The sequence below is a fragment of the Aquila chrysaetos genome, chromosome 19, assembly GCF_900496995.4.
Source record: "Aquila chrysaetos chrysaetos chromosome 19, bAquChr1.4, whole genome shotgun sequence".
NCBI lineage: Eukaryota > Metazoa > Chordata > Aves > Accipitriformes > Accipitridae > Aquila > Aquila chrysaetos.
The window spans coordinates 6,352,299-6,375,740 of record NC_044022.1 but is presented as its reverse complement, the minus strand read 5'-3'; the positions used below and the strand labels follow the sequence as shown (position 1 = coordinate 6,375,740).

Here is a 23,442-nt window from a genome sequence, read left to right as displayed (position 1 = left end):
TAAATAATTGAATAATTTTGGTGTAAATCTCAATTTTTTTAAAGTTACATTTTACTGCATGAAGTTAATGCCTTTTTCCAGTGATTTCCATGACCTTCCACTTTGGGAGGCTAAGCAGTCCTGAAAGGAATGATATTTCTGTTAATGAGAACAGCAGGACACTCAGTGAACATTCATTTCTAAAGCCATACCAGTGCCCATTCATAGACTATATGCACTTCACATTCTAAGGAACTTGAGAGGTTAAAAAACATCCCAATGTGAATGGCGCATTTTTGTCTCTAGCACTGAAATCCCTTTTTCACTTGGAAATACAAAGAAACTTGAAAATTCAATATTCATTCCTCTTTGGAAAGCAAACTAAGCAACCTATTCAAAGGAACTCAGAAAGTTACCATTTAAGTGGGTGAGTATTCCAGTCTTATTTTAATTGTTGAAATTAAAATTACATTATCTATTTAGAAATTAGTTAGAAAAACATTTATGGAAGACTAAAACAAAACCTGTATTTTTCTTTAACTGTAACCACTACAGACATCAGCCTAAAATTTCTGAAGTGGGATTTTTTATTTTTTTTTACGTGAAACAGAATAACAAAACCCCTCAAATCAAAACAAAAACCAATCAACCATGAAAACCCTCTCCCCAAAACTGAACCAAGCTCCCAGCCCACATATGGAGGAAAGGGAAGTCCCTCTCTTGCCTTGTCCATCAGACAGCATGTGAAGCCGCCGCTGCGGATACGATACTGACACTTTACTCAGTCAGGTAGAGGAACATGAACCTGCCTCCCACAAGTATCTTTAACATCATGCCTCTGATGTGAGCATTCATCTTCTCTCCCTTTCCATTTGCTTTCACCTCCTCCCCAGTTAATCCATCCTGGAGCTGAGAAGGTTGTCCCGAAATTAGTGTTTTCCAGGAAGGAGTTCCAGTTTTGAAAAATTCATTATTTTAGATAAATACTATTCGCCCCTGCCCCAAAATTCCTCATCTGACCTAGTCCTATTTCTTACAACAGTAAAAGAACAGATTTCCCATGGTTCTTCCTGTCCACACAACTATATTGCAAAGCTAGGTAGGAACCATATGGGATTTACTGTTCCCTGAAATACCATGTAGCTGCATTACCTTTCATGGAAAGCAAGATTTAATAAGCCTAATTTGTACAAGAAAAAGTCTCATTTCCCTAATATCTCTGACTCTTAATCTGGTCTACTTCCATTCCAGCCAATTAATTTTTTCCACAGACTTCAACAGTAGTGAAATCCCTCTATTTTATCCTACATTTTACAGTACTGTGTTATGGAATGGGAAAGGTCCAACAAGATATAAAGCAAATGGTTGTAATACAGCTGCTGTAAGAACATTATACAGTAAAAAGTTTAGATCTCAACCCACTACCAAAAAAAAAAAAAAAAAAGGCATTTTACAGAACATTATTCGCTATTCGACTAAGACTTTTTGGCAAAGCAGCAGTTTAATTTTTCACGTGTTAAACTCACTATATGAACAATAATTATGTTAAATTAGAATAAGTTCGGAAAGCCACTAGATAACTAGCCAAGTTCAGCAGCTACAGCCTATTGAGCTGTCTGTCAGCATTATTTTCTTGGGACTTGTCACAACCTCCTGTTCTGCAAACACACTGGCTCTCTGAGACTGAACATCAGTTACTGACGTAAGAAATAATGAAGCCTTTACCATGCTCCAGCACTTTCAGTGGAAACCAGAAGAGAATGATGGAATGGATCAGGGCATTGATGCAGTGACCCCAGAAAACCTGAGGGAAAACAAACCAAGTTGTCAGTGAAGTCCAAAACTCTTGACCTCTCTCTAACTCCTAACAAACATTTCATTGTGTAGTTAAAAGTCACACAATGTTTGTCCTGAAGTGAAATACCTAAACTTCTGCAGGACCTATTTGCTCCTACAATTTCTGCTCTTTCACAAGAAAACACTGGTCCAGTTGGATGGTTTTATTCTAACAACTTAAAATATAACAGGCAAGCATGCTTGCAGTTTAAGATTCTTTATCAAAATACAGGAAACAGATGGAGTCACCCTTCTTTAATTACCTCAAAGAATTATATTGAAAGATTGATTCAGTACTATGACATGTTCTATTTTCTTTTAACGGGCAAATACTTTGTGCCCCACAATGTTTCACTTACAGATAATGCTGTTTTGCACAAACTAGAGCTTTACGTACTCTACAATTTCCTCTCTAAACAAATCAATCGTACAGCTTCCTCGATTCAGAAGTACATTTAGATGTGCCTGTTATGGAATAACGACAGAATTGCGAATAATGGCGTTTTCCAGCTTTAAATAGCAAAATGAAGCAAAATGTGTTCTTCAAAACTCAAAGTCCAAATAAACCAATTCAAATTTTATTTTCCAAAAGAACTATGGGAATAGAGCTATACTATTTGTGAAAAAGCCCTCTAGTAGAGAACATTATGACAATTTGTATATTAAATAAAATCCAGGTGATGTTATCTAGTTCCTGTTAAAGTGGTAAACTCACCACTTACCAGTAATTGTGAATTGAAAAGTCATACTCTGATACAAATCTTACTTTGAATTGAAATTTATGGATGTTTCAGGACCGGTTTCAGTGAAGCCATAGCAGAAAATCCTTATTTAAAAAAAGGACTTTTTTTTTTTTTAAATAAAAGATCTAATCCCTTGAAAAGAACGGGGAGGCAGAACAATCTTAATCTCAGTGGCTAGCATAAAGCAAAAGTAACAGTGGGGAACAAGTTATTTTCTAAAGAGAAAGACCTGGAAAATCAGAATGCGTATGGTTATTCTTAAAGAAACAGACTTTTCCTTACCCTTGTGTTGAACCCATCTGCATTTTGAGTAATTTTGTATAGCTGTGGAAATCTAAGCATACTATCTTGAGTACACGATCGTTCAAAAATTCCCAGAGTAAAGGGTGGCAGCGCTGTGAAAATCTGCAAAGAAAGCAAATACTAATTAAAAGCAGCTATTACTTTTAAGTGGATCTCAGATAATATTTCAGTATCTAGACAATAGCAAAATTCCCACAGGCTTCAGTGAAGACATATTACCAACTAGCGTGTTATTTGACATAATTTTCCAATCTCCAAACAAGCCCAAACATGAATTTCAGCAATTCATAACTCTCAAATATTGACTTATGAACAAAAGAAACATGAAAGAAAATTCGGACTATTAACCAATTAGCTTAAACCCAAGAAGTTAAGCATCATTAGCTTCTGATGTACCAACTAATCTAGCGAGGGTAAAACATCAGACTGCAAAGGAAAGACAACACGTCCTTTTTCAAAAAAGCCTTGTGCGAATGGATTCAAATATACCTGCAGTTGTAGCCATAATTAAATGTGTAATATGCGTAACCAAAGCTAAGTTTACAGACAATGCAAATGTGGAAATCACATTAAAAAAAAAAAAATCTACTGAAAGACAAGGGCCATTCTGTATTATGGTACTTTGGGGATTCTCCAGGCAAGCATGAACTGATAGGAAGACAGTAACTGCAGTATGTGTCTGTGCTATGGGTAGACGCTTAGATGACCAAGCTTCGGAAGCTTTCCAGGAGAGGCAGCAGGACACTTTGCCAGAAGCAGAGTAAATTAGCCTCTGCCGAGTCCCACATTGCTGCTCTTAAAGTGTTTCCATGATCCGAGGCAGCTCATTTAAAGACAGCTTGGGTATCCATGTTTCTTGCAGTCTGCAGTGCAGGCACAGAGTGAAAATACCAGTGTGCATGCCTGAACGCTAAACTTCATTCACTTCCTTTTACATCAACAGTTTATATCGGAAAAATCATTTCTAATCCTATACAAACATGTATTTTTAACAGTTTGAGAAGCGTTCTTTAAGTTAAGAAGCAGCTTGAAGTTATGTACTGTTCCTAGCACGTAGGCATGTTTGCAAAAGTTGGGCTGTGGTTCCCACCAGCAGCGAGCGGCAGTCAGGGAGTAGACAAAAGAGCAACACAAAGGACTAGAGACTAGTGAGAATCAATAATTACATCCCTAGATCCAATAGGGAACGTGCTGCTTTTGCTCACGAAGTGATAAACCAGATGGTTAAAATAGCAGCAGGCTAGGGGTGGGGAACTGAAACTAAGACCACTGGTCCAATATACTTCAAAAAAGGGCATGTTCTCATACAGCTTTAAAGGTACTTCCCCAGGTTTCCCATGCTTATAGGGGCATTTACACTCTCACTTGAATAAATCTTCTAGTGGTTTTGTTTATGAAGGTAAACCTCCAGTATGAACCACTGCAAAAGCAGGAATTACAATGCTCCGATGGTTTCCTATACTTAATATTTTAGTGAGACTACTAATGAAATAAAGGGTTAATCAGCAGAGAAGAGAATGACAGAGCTAAATCCACTTAAAAGTCTAACCCCTTCAAATTGTGGAAGTCCCTAATATCCCACTAGCACTTGATTCTTCATGAGTCGATGCGACCAGTTCTAATTTTAGAAAATACCGACCTTATAAAACAAGGGTTAGTTTCTACATCACTGATTCTAGAAGATGAGTTTCATCCATGAGCTTTATGTAAAGAAGGTAGATCCATCAAATCAGGTTTAAAGATAATAGATGCAAATATCTAAACACAAATGACACAAACTGAGTAACAGTCAGGAAATTAGGGTGAAGAGAATCAAGGGAGTGGAAAATCCCTGAATAAGTATCTTCCACAGAGAATATGAAATCTTATGGAATATGAGGGTTTGTGCCATCATTTTTAAGATTAATGTGACAGAAGTTAAGTGTTTCTATTAATACCACTCAGTGATAGAGATAATTTGCTGGCTTTTTCTGTATTACCATATATTTGGAATGAGTCTTCTTAAAGAAAAAAAAATTAAACTTCCTCCCTTCGAAGAGAAATGCAAAGGATTTTTCAACACTGACAAAGCGTCCTAATGGCTTAGAAATCCAGACACCAGGCCACTCATCAGTAACATTACAAAGGTAACACCGTTGAAAACACCAGCACAGGTCTATGGCATGCTATGGAACTTGGTCCCAGAGATCCTCCAGACTTCAATATTATTGATTAAATAACATTACTGATTCAAGTGATAAAGTCATGTGGCTCAGTGCGGGACTCTGTAGAGCGCAGCGAAAATCAGAAATCACTCCTGGACTGACACATCCTGCTCTTGGTTCAAGTGAAAAATGCTGGTAACACAGCGACGCTACTTCCCGTTCTGTACTTAACATAGCATAGGTCAACCCAAAACATCTGCATGACACTTCTCTGAGCATCTGTTACAGGGTTTGAGGAAAAAAAAGCCAAACCAAAACTCAAAGATTAAGACTCTGTATCTATTTTGAACATGAACAGTCAGAAAAATATTCAGTATAAAAGACTGAATATGCTTGCGAAGAGGAAATTAAATTCCCATCTAAAAGCTGCAGAGTTTTATGTAAGTTATATTAGGCCAAACATGTGTATTTCCAAGGCATTTTCTGAAATCTATTTCTGCGATCAAAACACTATCCAAAATGAATTATTTTTTTCCTACCTCAGAGTGGATCCAAAATAGATTTTACAAATGAACTCACCTTTCCCGACATACATCCAAGACAGTTACCTGTGAGAAATGGGACAACAAAATAACATAGAAGTCCCAAGCACTATCGAGTCAAAACATGTAGCACTTACCACATTATACAGACCAATGCACCACCGCTCAAATAAGATCTGCCCAGAAAATCCATTAACGAAAGCAAACCAAAGCTGAAACAAAGACAAGTTACAAGAAGCTTTAGATTACTGCTGCAGTACATGGTTCCATTTACAGTAGAGGAGAAGGATGTGGAACACAGACCACTATCTGGAGACAGCTGCTTGTCATGCTCTAAAAATAATTATCAGCAGTGCCAGGCAGTTACTCTCTTCTAAAGTCTTACATTTTAAATAGTGCCAGAGTACTGCTTATTTAAAATAAAATACTCAGGTGATGGAGCAATTTGTTGTATTTGCATCATTACTCTAAAAAAACAAATGGCCTCAAACTATTTCAAAATCCTTATTGCTGGCAAATTAACATGCTTGAAGCCAGAAGCCAACCTCATTTCCATCATGGTTGGCAAAGACCAGAATTTTCAAGGTAAGCATGTTTTGATAGATGTTGTGCTTCACTTGTGTCCTATTTTTACAGTCCCAGAATTACAGCGATACCAACTTATCAGTTAAATAATCATATTATGATTTTGTTGTCTATATGATGTAAATATTACTGTTTAATAAACTATCAATTTAATAATTAAACATTGGAAGAGGTCGCCCAAAGAGGCTGTGGAGTCTCCATCCTTTTACAAGTTTACAAAACCCAACTGGGCAAGCCCTGAACAACCTGGTTTGAATTCACTGTTCACCCTACTTTAAGCAAGAGGTTGGACTAGATGGCCTCCAAGTTGCCTTCCAACTAACGGGATTCTGTAATGCCACGATCCCAGAAAACCACTGTTAGCTGCAGTGCATAGGTAAAACTCTTTCCAGCATTTCCTTGGACCTAGCTTCCTTGAGACTACTTCTTATCTTGTTTAAGCAGCTTTTTGAAGCAAGAGCTGCTTTACTGGGTTAGAACAAAGTTTCTTAGTCAATGGGCATTGAAAGAAGCTTAGGAAAGACTGTAAGAAAGAAGGGAAAGAATCATCTTTTCCCAAGTAAACTGGAAACTGGAAGAATAATCAGCAGTTTAAGGGCATCCTGAAACAGTTTGCATGTCAATCATTGCACTTAATAGATAACAAAGCATTTCTGTGAATTTGTGGCTGTAGTCCCTTTTAAAATCAACACTGCATCACAGCACGTCATTCAAAAGTAATTCAACATTGTGTGGGGGAACACTCCCCCTCCCCACTCCCTTTCAAAATGTTTTTTCTTGCATTTAGTTCACAAGTTCACACTGCACTGGATGCACTAGGTATTGCAGAGTAGTCAAGCGATGCCCGCGCCTATTCCCTTCTCACTGCCTCACAGCCCATGGAACTCACTGCCAAGCACCTTTTCTGACACCATTCTGTCACTCATACAGAGCAGCGCTCTCCTACCAGCATAATTTATTCTCTGGCTAACTTGCACAGTATTAGTGTCCTAGCAAAACACTTCAGATAACAATTAGTTAACTGTATGTCATCTGATCTCTTCTCTGCTCCCACCCAAAGTGGATATAGAATAATTAGGAAAGAAGACAAGAGAAGATAACGAGACTGCGTCAAGACCTACAACTGTTTTCATAGATGCAATATCTAAACAGACTGGGACCCTTCAGCATGGGACATCAGCAACTTAAGGGAAGATTAAAGCATTTACAAGATTGATAAGAATAACAAATAGCTGTTCAAATAGGCACTGCTGCAAGATGCTAGATTAACAGGCGACACTAAAAGAAAAAGTGAAATGTTTTCACACAATACATGGTTGATCTACGGAACTGCCTGCCAGATGATGCTGTGGATGCAAAAAGCAATTAGAAAAAAAATCACAGAAGGAAAACTGGACAGCAGATGAGTCTGCCAGAGAACTACCACTGTTCACAGCAGATCAGAGACCAGGTTAGTTGGACTCTTATTCTGAACCTCTACAGCTGTTCTTACATCTGTTGTATCACTACTCTTGTTTAAAATGAATCATCATTCTAATGTACTCTCACTGTTCAAGCGAGAATCAATGACACTGATATCAACTCATTTGCTTATAGATACGCCTTGCACAGTAGGCCAGCTATTTAAACTTATTTCCTACAATTTTTTAAACTTTCAGCTGCTCCTTCTAGTAGGGAGTTTCTAACACTTTCACCCTACATTATTCTGAGTTTGCACTTTTCTATACCTGCTGCTCTTCTTGCAGCTTGTAGTTTAGAAATGCCCTTGTAAGCTTTCTTAAAGGCCAGCAGTTTCATTCTATTTCCATATAGCTGAAATGCATCAGCCTAGTATAAACTGCAAAATATTTCTCCAGTTTCCTAAAAAAATTTCCTCTTTCACATTGTCGGTCATGCACTAATTGAAACTAAATAAGCATTTAAGTGTTCACCTCTCCAGCTCTGTCCAGAAAAAGGACAATTCTACATCCCAACTTTTTTCATCACTTCTACTGTATTGATACCTTGAATGATCACTGCTCTCTAAATCTCACTCTAATCGCTCAATTAATGGCCCAAAGTAGCATACAGACCACTCTCACGTGTGGAGAGTTTCAACCACTTGTATGCCTCAGCTCTTCAAATGAAAGATATGAAAGATCTTGCGCACAAAGCCTGAGGTCCCAAAAAGAAACCACAATTAATTTGGGGCTGTCAGGTAAGGAACTTGAGGGCTGCTTCTCCTAGGAAGAAACAGAGCTTTAAACAAGCATACTCCCAGATACTTAGCAATGATGATCTAGGCATTTATCATCTCCAGGCTTCTTGCAATTAATTGCAACTATGAACAAGGGCATCAATCCTAGAAAACATAAATAGCTCACAAATCAGAAGCCTGTCTGCCTAACTGGCAACCTCAGCCTGTGCTCTGCTCAGTTTTCTAGATCCCACTGGGCAAAGCAAACTTCAAAGGTTTGGTAGCAAATGTTGAGGCCTTTTATGACATTGGCTCATGCTACTTAGGAAACCATTGCTTTCTGAAACCATAGCCTCCCACAACTAGTCCTCCAGCAACACACTGTTCTGATTTTCCATCAAGATGCTAAAACAAAGCAGCCAGACTTTCTGTAGCTGGCCCATGACTAGAAGAAAAGCCCGAAACCAGGCAAAGCTAACGTCTTAGATTCACATTTCCCAACAAAAGTATTAACAGTAATGAAGTGAAGATAAAATCATATAAAACTTGGAAAAAGCAAAGCTATTAAGATGCCTCACAAAGCAGCAGACTGTCAAAGTACAAGTGAAAAATACTGCCTCAACAACCCAATTCTTTCTACTCAAGGTTCCTACTCTGCCACAATTGGGTTATGCAGAATTCATTAAAGACCCTGCTAAAACCACCTGGAGGTTAGTCAATTACTATAAGAGAATATTGAGAGGAATGCATCTGACTGTGGTAAATAGGTATCTAGGCGCCACTGTCTTTAGTCTTCTGCAGCATCTTTCAACACTGAAAGAATTTTCTACAGAAAATTTTTCTCCTTATTTCAAGGCTGGTATGATTTAGACTGGCAAGAACTAACATTCAGAGAGTTCGATGTTCTGCTATTTCAAAAACCAAATTAGAGCTATTTTTCTTTTGCCAAGATCCATATAGGTGAAAATTAGAAGTGAGAACATTCCCAATGCTTATGCAAGTCTGTGTGCACCACAGGCTCTAAACAGAGGGCAAAAGCTGTTACAGTTACAATGCACTGTAAATAACAGCTACGGTTATCTTTTCCAGAGATTCACATTATTGAATGCCAATCAACAGAAAGAATGTCATATACTTCCTCGCTATCTTAATGTCAAGAGTAAATCAGATACTATGTGTAAAATATACACTTACTTCAAATTTAACACAAGCTTTAAATTGTCATGCATGGTTTAAGGACCAGCTGTGCGCAGAGAGAGTATGGTATTCTTTAAGGTCAGCAAAGGAAAAAAAAAAACCAACACACAAAACGCGAAACAAACCACACAACAAAAAAATCAAAACAACCCCTCCACCTCAATGTTCCTGTTAACAAAATATACTAAATGTATTTGAAGTTGCAACAACCCATGCTTGGCTCAGACTTGGTAAGCTGGTAGGAAAACTTGCCAAGTCTGCCTGGCTTGCCAAGCTCCAGGGGTTTGCAGGGCTCAACTCCAGTACTGCTATGAACAAATGGACCCAAAAGTTATTAAACTGCCTTTCTGGCTGGAAAAAAGAAACCTTTTCACTTTAACTATTACCTGACTGCCAAAAAGCTGGAAAAGCTTATTTGTAACTCAGCTACAAAATATATATATTCTTCTCCCAAGGAACAAGAGGTCCAATTTAAATGTAAAGAAATTCAGACCCAAGGCTGAAATCTGGGTTGATGTATTGCTGTGCTTTATTATAGCAGATATTGCAAAGATCTGAAACCAGGAGGTATTGTGCACAAAGTGGAACATGTTGCAAACATGTTGTAGCCCATGTTTGCTGCCTTGAAGTGTGGCCATATTCTTTAAATAAAAAAACCCACTGCTGAAACACTTGATGCCAGCTGTGATGTGGGCACTTCGCCACTAGAGAAGGCGGAGGAGGTGCGGCAATCAGACTGCTGCCTCCTTCCAGAGGTCAACAAAAGCCAACAGATGGTAATACTTGGTTAATATTGACTTGACCTGCAGGCAAACTGAGGATCTCGAGGTAAAACAGTTCCGCGCTGCCATTTTGAGCCACACAGCCCATCCACCTGCTCTAGAGTATCTTCTGAGAAAAGATCAAGTATTATTTTCAAAAAATATTCCCACTTGAGCAAGTTGGAAGGCAATTTTAATTGCATTATTGCTTCATGCATAATTACCACAACATTAATGCCTGAAATAGCAGGAACTAATTTATTTAAGTGCTCTAAGGCACTGGGATAGCAAATCATCTATTCTAAATGTGTATATTTATGAAGTCTTGATAATAGACAGCTTAATGAGTACTAGAAATGTTTTCCCAATGCTGCTAAAGGGCACAGAAAGCTAATGTAGTCAGGGTATCAACAATTGCCACAGGCACCAATTATAGCCAGACTAGATGCCTTTACTATTCAGAAATGAGTTAAATTCTCAAAATATCCTCTCTCAGCACACACACATTTTGCATGTCCTTACCAAATAGGCTCATTTACAGTTTGCCTAATAAAGCAGGTTTGTGCGTCTCCTGTGCAGTTCATTAATAATGCATCCCGATTAAAAATCTCTCATTACAGATGTCTCTTTCAATGCCGGGCTCTTACTCCTGCCCAAATGCACACAGCCTTAAAATAATCCCTTCATTAGAGAATGTACAGCACCAATTTTATAATATAGGTAAAGAGCTTTATTAATAAGAATTGACAGGGTAGGCATGGCTGCCTGAGACTCACTTGATTTGCCAAAGAATATTTCCCTTGCTCCTCTTATTCCCCCCACTCTTATTAACTCTTTGCCGAAAACAGACTGATGTTTTTCAATTGAAAAGCATTTGCTCTAGGTTTGTGCACCCCAAACAACTGCCCATTTAAGCTTAAAAATCATGTCCCATCTTCTCCCCAAGTATTAGCAATTATTTTTAAAGTTTCATGCTGCTTTTGTCTCATTAAAAACCCCCTATGCATTTACTGCAAAGCTTGATCAGATAAACAGATATCAAAACAACCAATACAAGAGAGATTCCCTGGCCTTAAATACTAATTTATTAAATAAGCCAATAAGTTGTTATTTCTTCTATTGCTGACTACAGATAGACAGTTTATATTTCAGCATACTAGAGAGCACGGTTTTATCAGCTTCATCTTTCCCTGCTTACAGAAAAAGCATATGCAGATAATTTGATTTCTTCCTTATACATGTTGTTTCCATGCTCCTCTTCTCTAACCGATCAACTGCTGACATCCTTCCTCCAAAGCACAGGTAGCATTCAACAGGAGAGGCAAGCACAGAGCAGAACAGAAGGGAGAGGGGGCCTGAGAGGCAAGAGGAACGTCACCCCACAGTTACACAGACTAGCAATTCTTGCAGTTTAAATCCTCAGAATAATTCTGAAGACTTCAAAATTAAATAAGAATTAGCTACCCTCTGTTTTTTTTCTCAGTAGTAATCATTAGATAGCATTCATGTTTCTTGCCCTGGAAGTTTTGAACACCGTGGAAAGATACCACATCTGCAGATGACTCTGCAGTATACATAAAAGGACCTAGCCATTAAGACATGAGAAGACTGCCTCTTCCAGCAACATTTGACCCTGATATACTGATTAATGTGTTTAAAAAAAACCAACAAAACATAGCAGGCCATGCAAACTCCTTCTCTTCACAGTGGGGTGGTGTTTTTCTTTTTTTGTGTTCCTCGAGTTACATGAACATCTAATCAGTATGCCAAATTATGCATTTAATATTTACGTCACTGGTGAAATGAACATGCAGCCCATTAGAACAAATTTAACAAAGCTCTGTAATCTGACTTTTTTTTTTTTTAATCTTATAAAACCAAGTAAAGAAAGGGCAGGATATTTCTCTAGCTCTTTTGGTGTGAAGCGTTCCAGGGACTTAGTATTCCTCCAGCACACTAATTGCTGCAGAAGCAAGCCTACGATAACGTGATTAGAAATGGCCCATGTTGCCAAAGGGCAGATGTACTTGCCAAAAGATGTGGTTAAACTTAGCAGTTCCTCAGAACATTTCCCTTGTAGAAACAGAGCCAGCTCTATTCTGAGTTTATTTTTCATCCTTCCTTACGTATTCTGGAGTATCAAGAAAGCTGACACTGCTACACTAGGATTGTCTCATCATGTATATATGTGACACACTAGAGGTGACAGGACTCACATACTGACTTCTTAAAAATCAAATGGAAAAAACCAAGGCTCGGGCCAGTTCACTCAAGCCCCATGAGGATGCAGAGTTTCAGCATGCCTGCATGGTCAAAGGGGTCCAAACCACAGCCAGAGCAAGACTATCAAGACTGATGACACTGGAAGTCTCCCATCGTTATCCTACAAAGCCAGCAGAGCATCCTGCTCTGGCTGGAAGTCAGGCTGAGAAGGCTGGAAGACACCAGCCAAGAGAAAACGAGGCACGAGCTTGTTGGCTACATCCTCCTCCCATTCCTTTTTGAGGAGTGAGGTGGGCTCAGCTGCTTGGTTGGCAAGCTGGAAACATCATGCCAGGCCACCGTCTGCTGCTGAGCAATGGAAACTCATGCTATGAACTCCCAGGACCACCAGCCGCCTTATACAAAACAAACACTACTGGTAACACTCCTTTCTTGAGCAAAAAAAGAACAGCTGTAAAGAAAGGTTTCCATCAACGTGGAAGACATGCTTATGCATGCAGCAGCAGGGTCTGCAGTGTTGGAGACAATTCAGTAATGTTAACATTTTGGGGTTTTTTTGGTGGGTTCTTTTTTGCCTCCCAGATTTGCCTAATCAACTTCTTGAACTGCCCTTGAGTACTAGCACATCACTGTGGAACTAAGAAGTACAATATCATTATTAATAGCTTGACAAGTATTAATGAGAAGTTATGGTATCTCCTCAGCATGTAATCACTCCAGACTGGTCTTGATACAACTTTCACAACTGTGTAATTGATCCACATCTCGCATAAAAAGATAAGGACGTGCTATTACATAATTTTAAATGACCTGCTGGCTACTCTGAAGCTAAGTGGTATCTTTAACCAACGATAAAGTAATAGAAGTGCTTTGGGTTTGTTATTCTTAATTTGTTCTCTAGTGCTGAAATAAATGGATAAAAAAGACATAAGTTTAACTATTTAAATTATCAGGTAAGGGAACATCGACAGTTTCACGCAGCTTATCCACCTGCAATTTTGCCAAGCACTTAGAATCCAGTATCAAAAATTGCGTCAGAAAGCAAGAAAAGCAGTATTTGAAATAGAAGTTTAGGGAACTGTAGAAAAAAAAAAAAAGGATGCTACTACTATTATACAAGTAAGGACAATGAAAGAGAAGAAAAACACAGAAACAGCTACAGAAAAGATCAACAGGCCAGCAAGTCTGGTACAGGACGTACAAGCAGAAGGAAAGCCAACAAAACACACAGCGCTTCATGAGTGAAGCCTGATAGTGCCATGAGTCAAAAGTGAGGTTAAACCCAGCAAGACTCTCCACACCTGGGATGAGCACTAAAGCTCACTGCAGCCTAAATAAAGCACATCAGAGACCTAACAACAAAATGTTTCAACACCCCTCATACCAGAACAAGAGCATACAGAGACCAGAAGCTTTAACACAAATCTGGCCCCAGAAATTAGCACACAAAATGCAAAAAAAACCCAACCCAACATTGTGTGCATTTGGAAAGGGGAGAGTAGAAATGTCAAAATACCACTATCTAAATACCCACATCGGGACCCTATAGCCTTGTGGAGCTGTATCTCTGTGGGACACTGGTGGAATACACCTGGTCCCACTCAAGCTGGAGGTGGCCTTACTGTAACACATTGTCACGTACATGTAGGTACATGCCCTGAAGTGACTAACAAGCAATCTGTTTCTCTAAAGTCATAGTATCCTGTTTTTACCTCCACTTAGCTGAAAGAAAACAAAATCCCAAACCCAGACCTCATTTGTCTAGTACCCTGGGATGGCATGACAAGAACATAGGAACATACAGTAAAGATTTCTTTGAATTTAGAAGCACTAACCCTTTAGGGGTAGAGGTTATCGGGATGAAGGAAGATAGAATTGAATTAGAAAAGGGACTGTATAGAATGCTGTAATTTGTTAAGAAAAGGGTACTACTTTTTTTGCTCTTAGTTTGCTTCTTCCCACAGCATTATGGAGCTGGCTGTTTCCATGAGCCTATATGTAGCTTAACGTAGCAGGGAGTTCCCAATCCACATACAAATACATTCACTTATACCTGCATACGGTACAAAGGGCACTAGGATAAAAAGTGATAAGGAGATCAGTATTTAATAATGTCGCTAAAATAAAATTGTGCATTCTTATGTCTTGGATATGAACCTACGCAATGTCTTACAGCAATCAAAACTATTTTAAGATTACCAAGGACCAAATGCATTCCAAGAACTGACTGAATAAAGCTGATGGTGACCAAGACCCTGACTGTCACTATTCGGCTCCTATTTTACAGGACATTTCACTTCAATCCTTTCCCTTCTTACTTTTATTTGCAGAAGTCCCTTATGTTACACTTATAAATGCAGGTTCACAGAATTTGCTTTTCTTGTCACCACATAAAGGAATCCTTCCGCAGAGCTGCTGAATTAAGTGTAATAGGAGCAGTTCTGTAGCAAGGTCATTTTAGGTCTGGAAACGCAGTCCCCTTAGGATTCCCTATTATGGCTACATGAACTGCCTGGTTCCCCTTGCAAGTCTGTTTTCCCCTGTTCCTCCCCATGAAATAAAATTCAGTCTCTCTTAGCCCTTGCATTAAGCTACTTTTATCCAGGAAGTTTATATAAAGTTTTCTGACAGCTTGGAACCCAAGGAAAAGAGCAAAATTAGCAACAAAAAAGCCAGACCACTACAGAAACTGCAGCTCATCTTCTGTCATACTGACAAGAGTAAACCCTTCCAGTGGTTAATCCCAGGAGCAGCCCATGCTTCTCATTACCCACACCTCTATTAGCATTGCAGCACAGAGACAGCATGCTAGCACAAAACTACCAGGACACATGATGCAATTGAAAAAGCTCCCTAGTACTTATCATACATTTGCTCCATTTTTTTTTTTATTAACACAACCATTCTCTTGGTCAGTGGGACAACCTAAAAATAGACAGAACTTACCATTTTCTTTTTTACACAGCTGCTTTTAAACATGCTACCCCTTCCTTAAAGGCTCTAAGACTAGTTCACAAAAGGTCTCTCCCCTGCTTTCCTTGCCACTTCTCTCATGTGGAAAATACACACAACATTGGTAATTTAAATCTAAATACATTCCTTTACATGCTGGCAAAAGCTAAAAGACTTGGATCCTAAACATCTTTTGCCAAAATATGCAGCACATCGTAAGCACATGCAATCATTTCACTGGTAAATTACTTATTGATGTAGTTCTCACTAAAGAAATAATGTTTGAACTTCTTTCGGAAAGCGATTAGCTTTCTTTCACTTCAATACATACAAAGAAATTCTTGGTGTGCCTTTAAAGCATTTGCTGTATCTTCTGATAGAGCTGTGTACAAAGAAAAATCAAAGTAGCTAGGAAAAACACCTTAGACAAGAAAAACCTAGAAGTTCTTACACAGGAGCAATGCATTCACGTGATTCCTGAATTCAATCCAAGATATCATTACGTGGCTTTGGGAGGGTATTATACACTCACTCACTACACCAAGCAAGCAGCAGAGACTACTGCTTTTTATGAATGACTCTCCCAAAAAGGCTGGGTAGTAAAGGAGACTCTATGGCAGACTGACGATGCTTGCTGTAAACCGGTTCTTAAGTTTCACAGCATTTTGCAAATGAGTTTTTAACCAGAGCAAGCTAACTCGCACCACCCCCTTCCTGCTGGGAAAACCCTTAATGACAAATGACTGCCAAATTGCCTCTGAACGCGGGCCAGGGATATACCTCTGGTTTCTGTAGCTTTTAACCAACTTCCACAAAAATACAGTAAGACTAAGTGGTTACACACAATGAAAATCCAAGGTGGCACCTGAGGCGACACTCGCAGGAATAAGGTCTACAAATGATGTTTCAGCTTAGGCAATGCTCTAAGGAGCAACTCTGAGAATATGTATCTGTCATCTTTTACACAACATAGAACAAAAAATTATGAAGAAAAACTAACCACAAGCTTACTTGAAAATTAGGCAAATACATATGAACTGTAAAAACTCCATTTATACAAGATCCCAAAGTTATTTCAGAAAGTCAATTTATATCCTGAGTAGAATTTCCACAAAGTAACTACAGTAAATAGCACTAGTGTTGCTAACTTTTAATACAGCAGACAGTGGGAGGCAGGGAAACATGCACAGAAAGCATCCCTACCATGATTGACTTGATCTACACAGAACAGCATGACTCTAGCTGCTGTACAAGTTCCTTCTAGTCCTCCAACAGCAGTTGTACTTCAGAAATAGACTCGGGTGTGGAAAAGCACCTAGAGTGCAAGACAGATGTTTTCCATTTGCAAGCCAAATGAATTAAATGCAGAGGAGACGCATATTTAATCCCTCTTAATAAAATTTTGCGACAGTGACCTCTTCAGAACACAGCAGAGGCTCCAAAAGACATTGTTCTCTACAAAAGCCATGTATTTTATGAAAATTTGTCCAACTAAATCATAGTAACCATTTTCCCCCTATTGCATTCTCCCCTCATTCTAGAAAGGAACAGCATAAATCTTTAGAAAAGTAGTTCTCCTTGGTGCAGAATGTAGCCATTTAACACCCAAGTTAAGACACACTAAGACCTTTAAAAAAAAAAAAAAAAAAAGAGAGAGAGAGAGAGAGAACCAGCACAGCACTATGTAAATTGAAGGCAACCAGGAAATAAGAAGAGTCATCAGCTGTATGGGGAGACTTCTGTTCAAGTCATATGCATTACCATTTCTTTTCTCCTTGGAAGCATGTACCAGCCCTCATAAGATCTTGGTTACAGGAGAAAGTGCTCAGCTCTCTGAAGGAGCATCTCAATTTCAGAAAGAACTGCAGATGCTAACTTCGCATAAGAGTATCAGGACAGTCATACCCATTCAGGCCAATGGCTCACCCCAGCTAGTTGCCCATCGTTAACAGTGCACCCATGCCAAGCCCTAGGGAAGAGTATTAACCACCCAATTTCCAGGTACTCACCCAGTATCTGCAACTATCCAGCTTTGTGGATTTTCCAAGTCTCCTGTGCCTTGCCTATGTAGTAACCTGCAACAGCTCTATTTCTTGGTGGTTTTCCTGCTTCCTCGTAAGCCCCTGTAAACATCCTGCAACACAACATCCTTTGACAAGGAGTTTTAGGTAGGGTTCAAAACACTGAGCTCGAGTGTGAACCTTTAGATAAGGCAGAAAGCTAGTTCAGCAGCTGACAGGTTTATTTTTTAGGACCTACCTGACTAGCAAGGGGAAGGAACATTATGAACACGACACCAGTGAGTCAAGTAAGGTTGAAGGAATGCCTCTCCACAAATTTCAACAACTCTATGTGCTGTTTAATAAGCAATATTGAACACTTTGGTAACAACAGATTTTTACCAACTCTTCCTAGAGAATAGAGCTGGTAGCCAATATATATGAAACAGCGGTACCCCAGATCACCTACAGATGTTTTCAGGCCAGGATGGGGAAAAAATACTTGTTCTAAACAATGCTACTACGAGGTAAGACAAATAGTCTTTTATTCTAGGCATCAGAAAGATTTCTCCAGTGGCAAAAACATTTAAGCCATGAAACATCTTTCACTGCATATGGCCCACAGCTAGTCTGAAATCTGGCACCCTCAACCCATGCAGTCCTTTAAGCTATCTTGGCAGACTTAGTACCCTCAAATATCTTTTTATCTTGCCCTATGTCCACAACATGACACCTCACCAATACTATAAACGCAGACCTCATTCTTTATGGCACTTCAGAGTTTTAAAAAACCCACACACAGTTGGTCTACTCAGAGAAAGTACAAAGGGCCTCAGGACAGTCAATCTACTCCTCCAGGTGCTAACACTGAGCAATATGGACACAAACCAGTCCACCTCTATGAGCCTGGTAGTCAGCTCTCTGGAAGAACTGAAAAACACGGCATAGCTATTGCTCCCTCAAAAGACACTGGAGACCCATCTGGAATTAAACAAAGCAAACAACCCTTGTATTGCATGGGGCTCTCCCAGCCTCCAGTCGCTCAGGAACACTTTCTCAGAAAGAGTCATTTCAACTCCGAATAGGATATCACAACAGACAGTAAATTAATGTTTCATTTAAGACAGTCTTCCATACCGCAGCACAACAATAAACTCAATTAATTCAAAATGCAGGTTTTAAGTCTGCGGAACAACCTATCCAGGCTATCATTTCAGTTTAAATCAGGTTTAGAGTGCTCACAGAACATTTGGAACCAATTTAAGTAGATTTACAATCACATTGCAGTTAAACCACTGTAACTTCCTTGTGTAGGCAAGCCTGTATGGCAAGCAAGGGAACATTTGTTTATAGTTTGGATGACTATATGAGGAGAAAGAGGATGTCAGAAATAGCCTTCGCTTCATGGCTTGGGAATTTCAGCACTGAAGGTTGAAAGGTGGGGGAAAAAGCTTATTATTTTGCTTGCACTACTCAAATATTAGAAGAAACCTTAAACCACTTTACACTAGGACCTGTCTCAGTCGCTCAATTCTAACAACAGAGAATGTACTACCACATACAGCCACATCTAACCGCTTCTGGGGAAATACATCTAGAATTCACATCAGATCTTCTACCCATAGTAACCTAGGCATTTTTCAGGTAAATTATTAAATATAATTAATGCTTTTAACCCCCAAATTTTCTTTTAATCTTGCTTAATCCCCAGAAACTACTATCCAATCCATTTTCACTGTCAAAACGTTAGCTCTCCAGATAATTTTAAGATGGCAACTGGTCACTTGCATCAGTCATCTTCCCATTCAAAAGTCGCCATTCAAAGTTTTTTTCCCCCTCTATCAGTGCTGAAAATAGCACACAGAGGAAAAGCCCCAGCCTCAGAACATGTATGACATGGCTAATTCCCAGGCTGCACTAGGCTGGAAGTCCCTTGTAAGGGGCTGACACACAAAATGTTTCATCCTCAGTGCCTTTAGTCATTCCCAGGGAGCTATTCTCTACCTTGCTTGTCTTATTACTATCAAGTTCTAGCATGAACACGTTTCTTTTGCTCAGACACTACAATGTCCTAATTGAAGACTACTGAATATTTTCTTCTTGAAGGGAAGAGGATTTGACAAATTAGGAAATATTTCCTAAAATATAAGTTACAGCAGCTGGATTTTAATCATCACAATTACCCCACAATCAACATGCTCTCTTTTGGATCAAAATATTTTTCATGCTGCTGAAACAGAGCACAAGTTATTTCAACCTTCAGCTGAAATCACCACCCTGGCCCCGGAACTACAGTGCAACCATTGTACGTGTTTCCAGACTTCAAGCTCAGATATCGAGAAACAGACCACACATGAGAAAACAGGTTATTGTATTCTATAAAAGCTTTTACCTTCTGCCCAGTGTCAGAGATGCAGCCAGAGATTTAAGGAAGTGAGAAGTTACCAGGGCTACTGTTGTGTAATTTTTCAAGTAACAGGGCGCTTCTCTGAAGATATCAGTTTATATGAATACTTTTGAGCATTGGGAACTCTGATTTACCTATGATTAAAAAATGGAGAACAAAGCACCCACACAGCAGATACAGAGCATTATAGGGCAAGTTCACAGTATGACATACGTATGCACAGTATTGAACTGTAAAATAAACTCACATTCATTCTTATGGATAAATCTGCAGGTTAAATTGTATTTAAAACAAGATACTATACTCAAAACTGCTATGTTAGTTTTCCCCCAAAATTAACAGAAGACAAATAAGAACATTGGTAGTTAGAGGTTTTAATTGCACTCAGTGTCAAGGTCTCTCAGAAGGTACAACATGCAGCCCATGGAAAAGTTGTTTCGCTTCGTATGGAAATTTTAAAACATTTCAAGGTTATTTCTAATACAGCACAATGCTTCTCCTCAACACAGCACTACCTTCAGAGTCATAACCAACAACTCCAATGTCTTACACAAACACGAACCATATATCTTGAAGCAAATCCAGTGCTGCAAAATAATTTATACCTTGGCTAGTTTAGAAAAACCAACACATAAGTACGTCACAAAAGCATATTGCAGGCTATTTCTCATGGCTGAGAATGTTTCTACTTGCCCAAAGCCATTCCAGAGGTATTTCACTTAGCTTGCTCTGCATGCATTGCCATCAGCTTACCAAAATTACAGATTTTACAGGCAAGTTATTAGATTCTAGTGTTCCAAAAACCCACAGAAGACAGTTGTGTAAAAGCAGAGCAAGTAGCTCATCTTTTCACAGTTAAGATTTTTCGTAATTCCTCCCACACTTATACCTGATTAAGGCAAAACAGAACCCTTGTCAAACTGATAACACTTAGGAAATGGTAACGTACCTGAGACTACAGTAGAGTAATGACTAAGCTACTTACATTTCTGGAATTCTTAAAATAACCTGTTAACTACACACAGCTCAGTTGTTGATAGTTGAAGGCAAAATGAAACCTCACTCAAAACCCTTCACCTATAGAACTAGTTAATTAGATCGTCTTTCTCGCTATTAAGAATTTTTTTAATATTAAGCTTCTAAAGACTTACTAACATTGCTACCTTACTGTCAGCATCAAAATACAAAAGACAGGGAACCAGCAAAGCGTCTTCACTTCTGAAAAGGTGTGTTTTTCTCATCCTGGTACCTGTACTGTATAGAACTTCACCTGAGTTAAAGGAAGCAGCAAATAGAAGGCACTTACTCTCCACTAGGAAGCAGAACATGGACTTCAGATGGGTACCTTGTGAGAACTTTGGGGAAAACCTCAAAAAGACAATTGAAAAGGGGCAGGGAGGGAGAAAGTTAACACGCTTCAAAAGGAAAAGAACCTTGTGGTTAGCAATGGTTGCTGAAGAAGGCACAGAAGTTTTTGGCTTTTTTTTTTTTGCTTTATTTTGTTTTTTAAATAAAACTGACTTATAAGCCTTCATGCAAAGAGTTCTATAGTTTAATAATTCAGCCCATGGACGACGCATTATTAACGGCATGCATCAGACGTTATCACCGGAAAACTGGATAGAAGCCCCGATGTCTGATTTAAGACCATTTTTATTTCCTACATTTTCAAAACATTGCATGGGGCTTTAGCTGCACGATTCAGATGAACTTAATGAGACTCATGCAGCTACGCCTGCATATGCTGCTTTGAAAATAGAGAAGCACTGGTTTGGGTTCTGTTTTTCTGAAGCTCTCCCTGGAGAGATTTGAAACTGTTTTTTCCTCTCAGTCTTTTCTCTAAAGGTCTTCTACACTTCACCTCACCATGTCTGACAGATAAATAGCTCAAAACCTTGGACACCTCATTTTTCAAAGACTCCAGTACTCAGAGCTTGTGTGGTACCATGAAACCAAACAGCGAACAGCCAGTCAATTAAATTCAGCCAATTGTGTGTAAGCGCTCCATTTAACTGCAATAGGTTACTTCAAATGAGAACACTGCTGTGGGCACCGCGCGGAGTTACAACTTCATATCAACAGATGTCATTTATTATGATTGATTACTACTTACTGTAAACCATTTTAATACACACACATGATCAAACTTAGTATAGGTTATTCAGGTTCAAATCAAAACTTCAGTATATACATTGTATTACACACCACGCAAATTTCTATTGGAACACCATGCTGTAAATTGTAGATTAAGGAAAAAGAGAACCACATATGGTATGTATCATTTATAACCTATTTAAAAAATCATTTTTATATATTTCTGTGGATAAGCTATAAGAATAATTTTACTGTATTCTCTTCTTTTCAAATACTTGAAATCTTTCCCTTTAGAACTTATGAATTGCCTGTTTAAACAAGGTGCCCCCCAACCAGTTGGCAGTTTGCAAATCTGCGTTCAGGTCCAAAGACACCAAGCCTGAGACAGAATTGGGACTTCACTCTAACCTTTCAATTCTGCAGTGACATTGCAGCAGAAGACTAAAGGGGAATATAAAGATTGTTACGTTTCCATTTCCAGTGCTCATATTTTATAGAAATAAATGATACAAGACAGCATGTAAATCCCTAACAACTTTATAACAAGTTCTGAGAGAAAGAGCAAGCAACACAAGCATGATCATTTCATGGAAGCTTATCTAGATCAGAAACACAGAAATAACGTGAAGGAAAAAAGGATCACCTGTGGTAGGCCAGTAAGAATAACTTTAGAGAAAAATCAAGTGCAGAACAAGGATGTCTTCCCTTCATATAGGAAAGATGGACATGTGTACACCAACACTACTGATGCATAAGCTACACTTCTGAATTGTGTTCATAATCTTTACATAAGCCATGACCCCCTGGAAAACACCCTCCTGAAGGTAAGGGTCAGGAGGATCTCTACACAAGAGTACCATGATAAAAACTATCACAAACAAGACAATGAGCTTGCTTTCCCGTAGGCTTTAACCAGGATGACAGTTTCTTCACAAGTTTCATGCATTTCTTAAGACCCCTGGGCTCTAAAGAGACTCATTCTAACTAAAAATACACACACAGCGCATCCTGTGTCACCCTGGTGACAATCTGTCATCCTCCAGGCATTCCCCAGTTATCAGTTTTGAACAGTATTGGTTAAATCCTTCAGTGCACTGAAACACATTATGGAATAAGATCTTCTTGTATTCAGGTGCATTAGGTTTTTATCTTCTTTGCTGAAGAGATTGTTTTTTAGGTAAACTTTTAAAAATAGAGCAGAAGGATGGGCAGGCAACTCTGAGACATAACATGTCACCATTGCATAGCAATTTGGAGTAGTAGGGAACTGCCCCGATCCTCCCCCAAACAATAAATATGGTATTTTCCTCCCAGATCCAGCTTGCTCTCCTTCCTAACGTGGCTATTGTACTTCTGAACAGAGCATGAGCAATGCTGCAAGCTGCATCCTGCAGCTGTTTGTTGTAGCCCCAGTAATTTTTTGTCTAGAATGCAGATGGGTCTGACTGTCATATAAAGAAGTATTCTTCTAAATTGGGAATTCAAGTTTACAGCTTTGGG

The 23,442-nt window shown here is 38.9% G+C and overlaps 1 protein-coding gene across 5 annotated transcripts in view; it reads right to left on the bottom strand.

Moving 5' to 3' along the window:
• Positions 1–23,442, bottom strand: part of ATP8A2 (ATPase phospholipid transporting 8A2) — a 356,040-nt gene that overhangs the window by 114,387 nt on the left and 218,211 nt on the right. For all 5 annotated transcript variants that reach the window (XR_003927481.1, XM_030042177.2, XM_030042178.1 and 2 more), the window contains 3 exons: positions 5,685–5,759; positions 2,841–2,963; positions 1,705–1,783 (listed from right to left, as the gene is read on the bottom strand). Coding sequence is in view for 4 of the 5 variants with exons in the window: in XM_030042177.2 (XP_029898037.1) it covers positions 1,705–1,783; positions 2,841–2,963; positions 5,685–5,759 (277 nt within the window). In the remaining variant the exon portion in view is untranslated. The remainder of the gene's footprint in view (positions 1–1,704; positions 1,784–2,840; positions 2,964–5,684; positions 5,760–23,442) is intronic.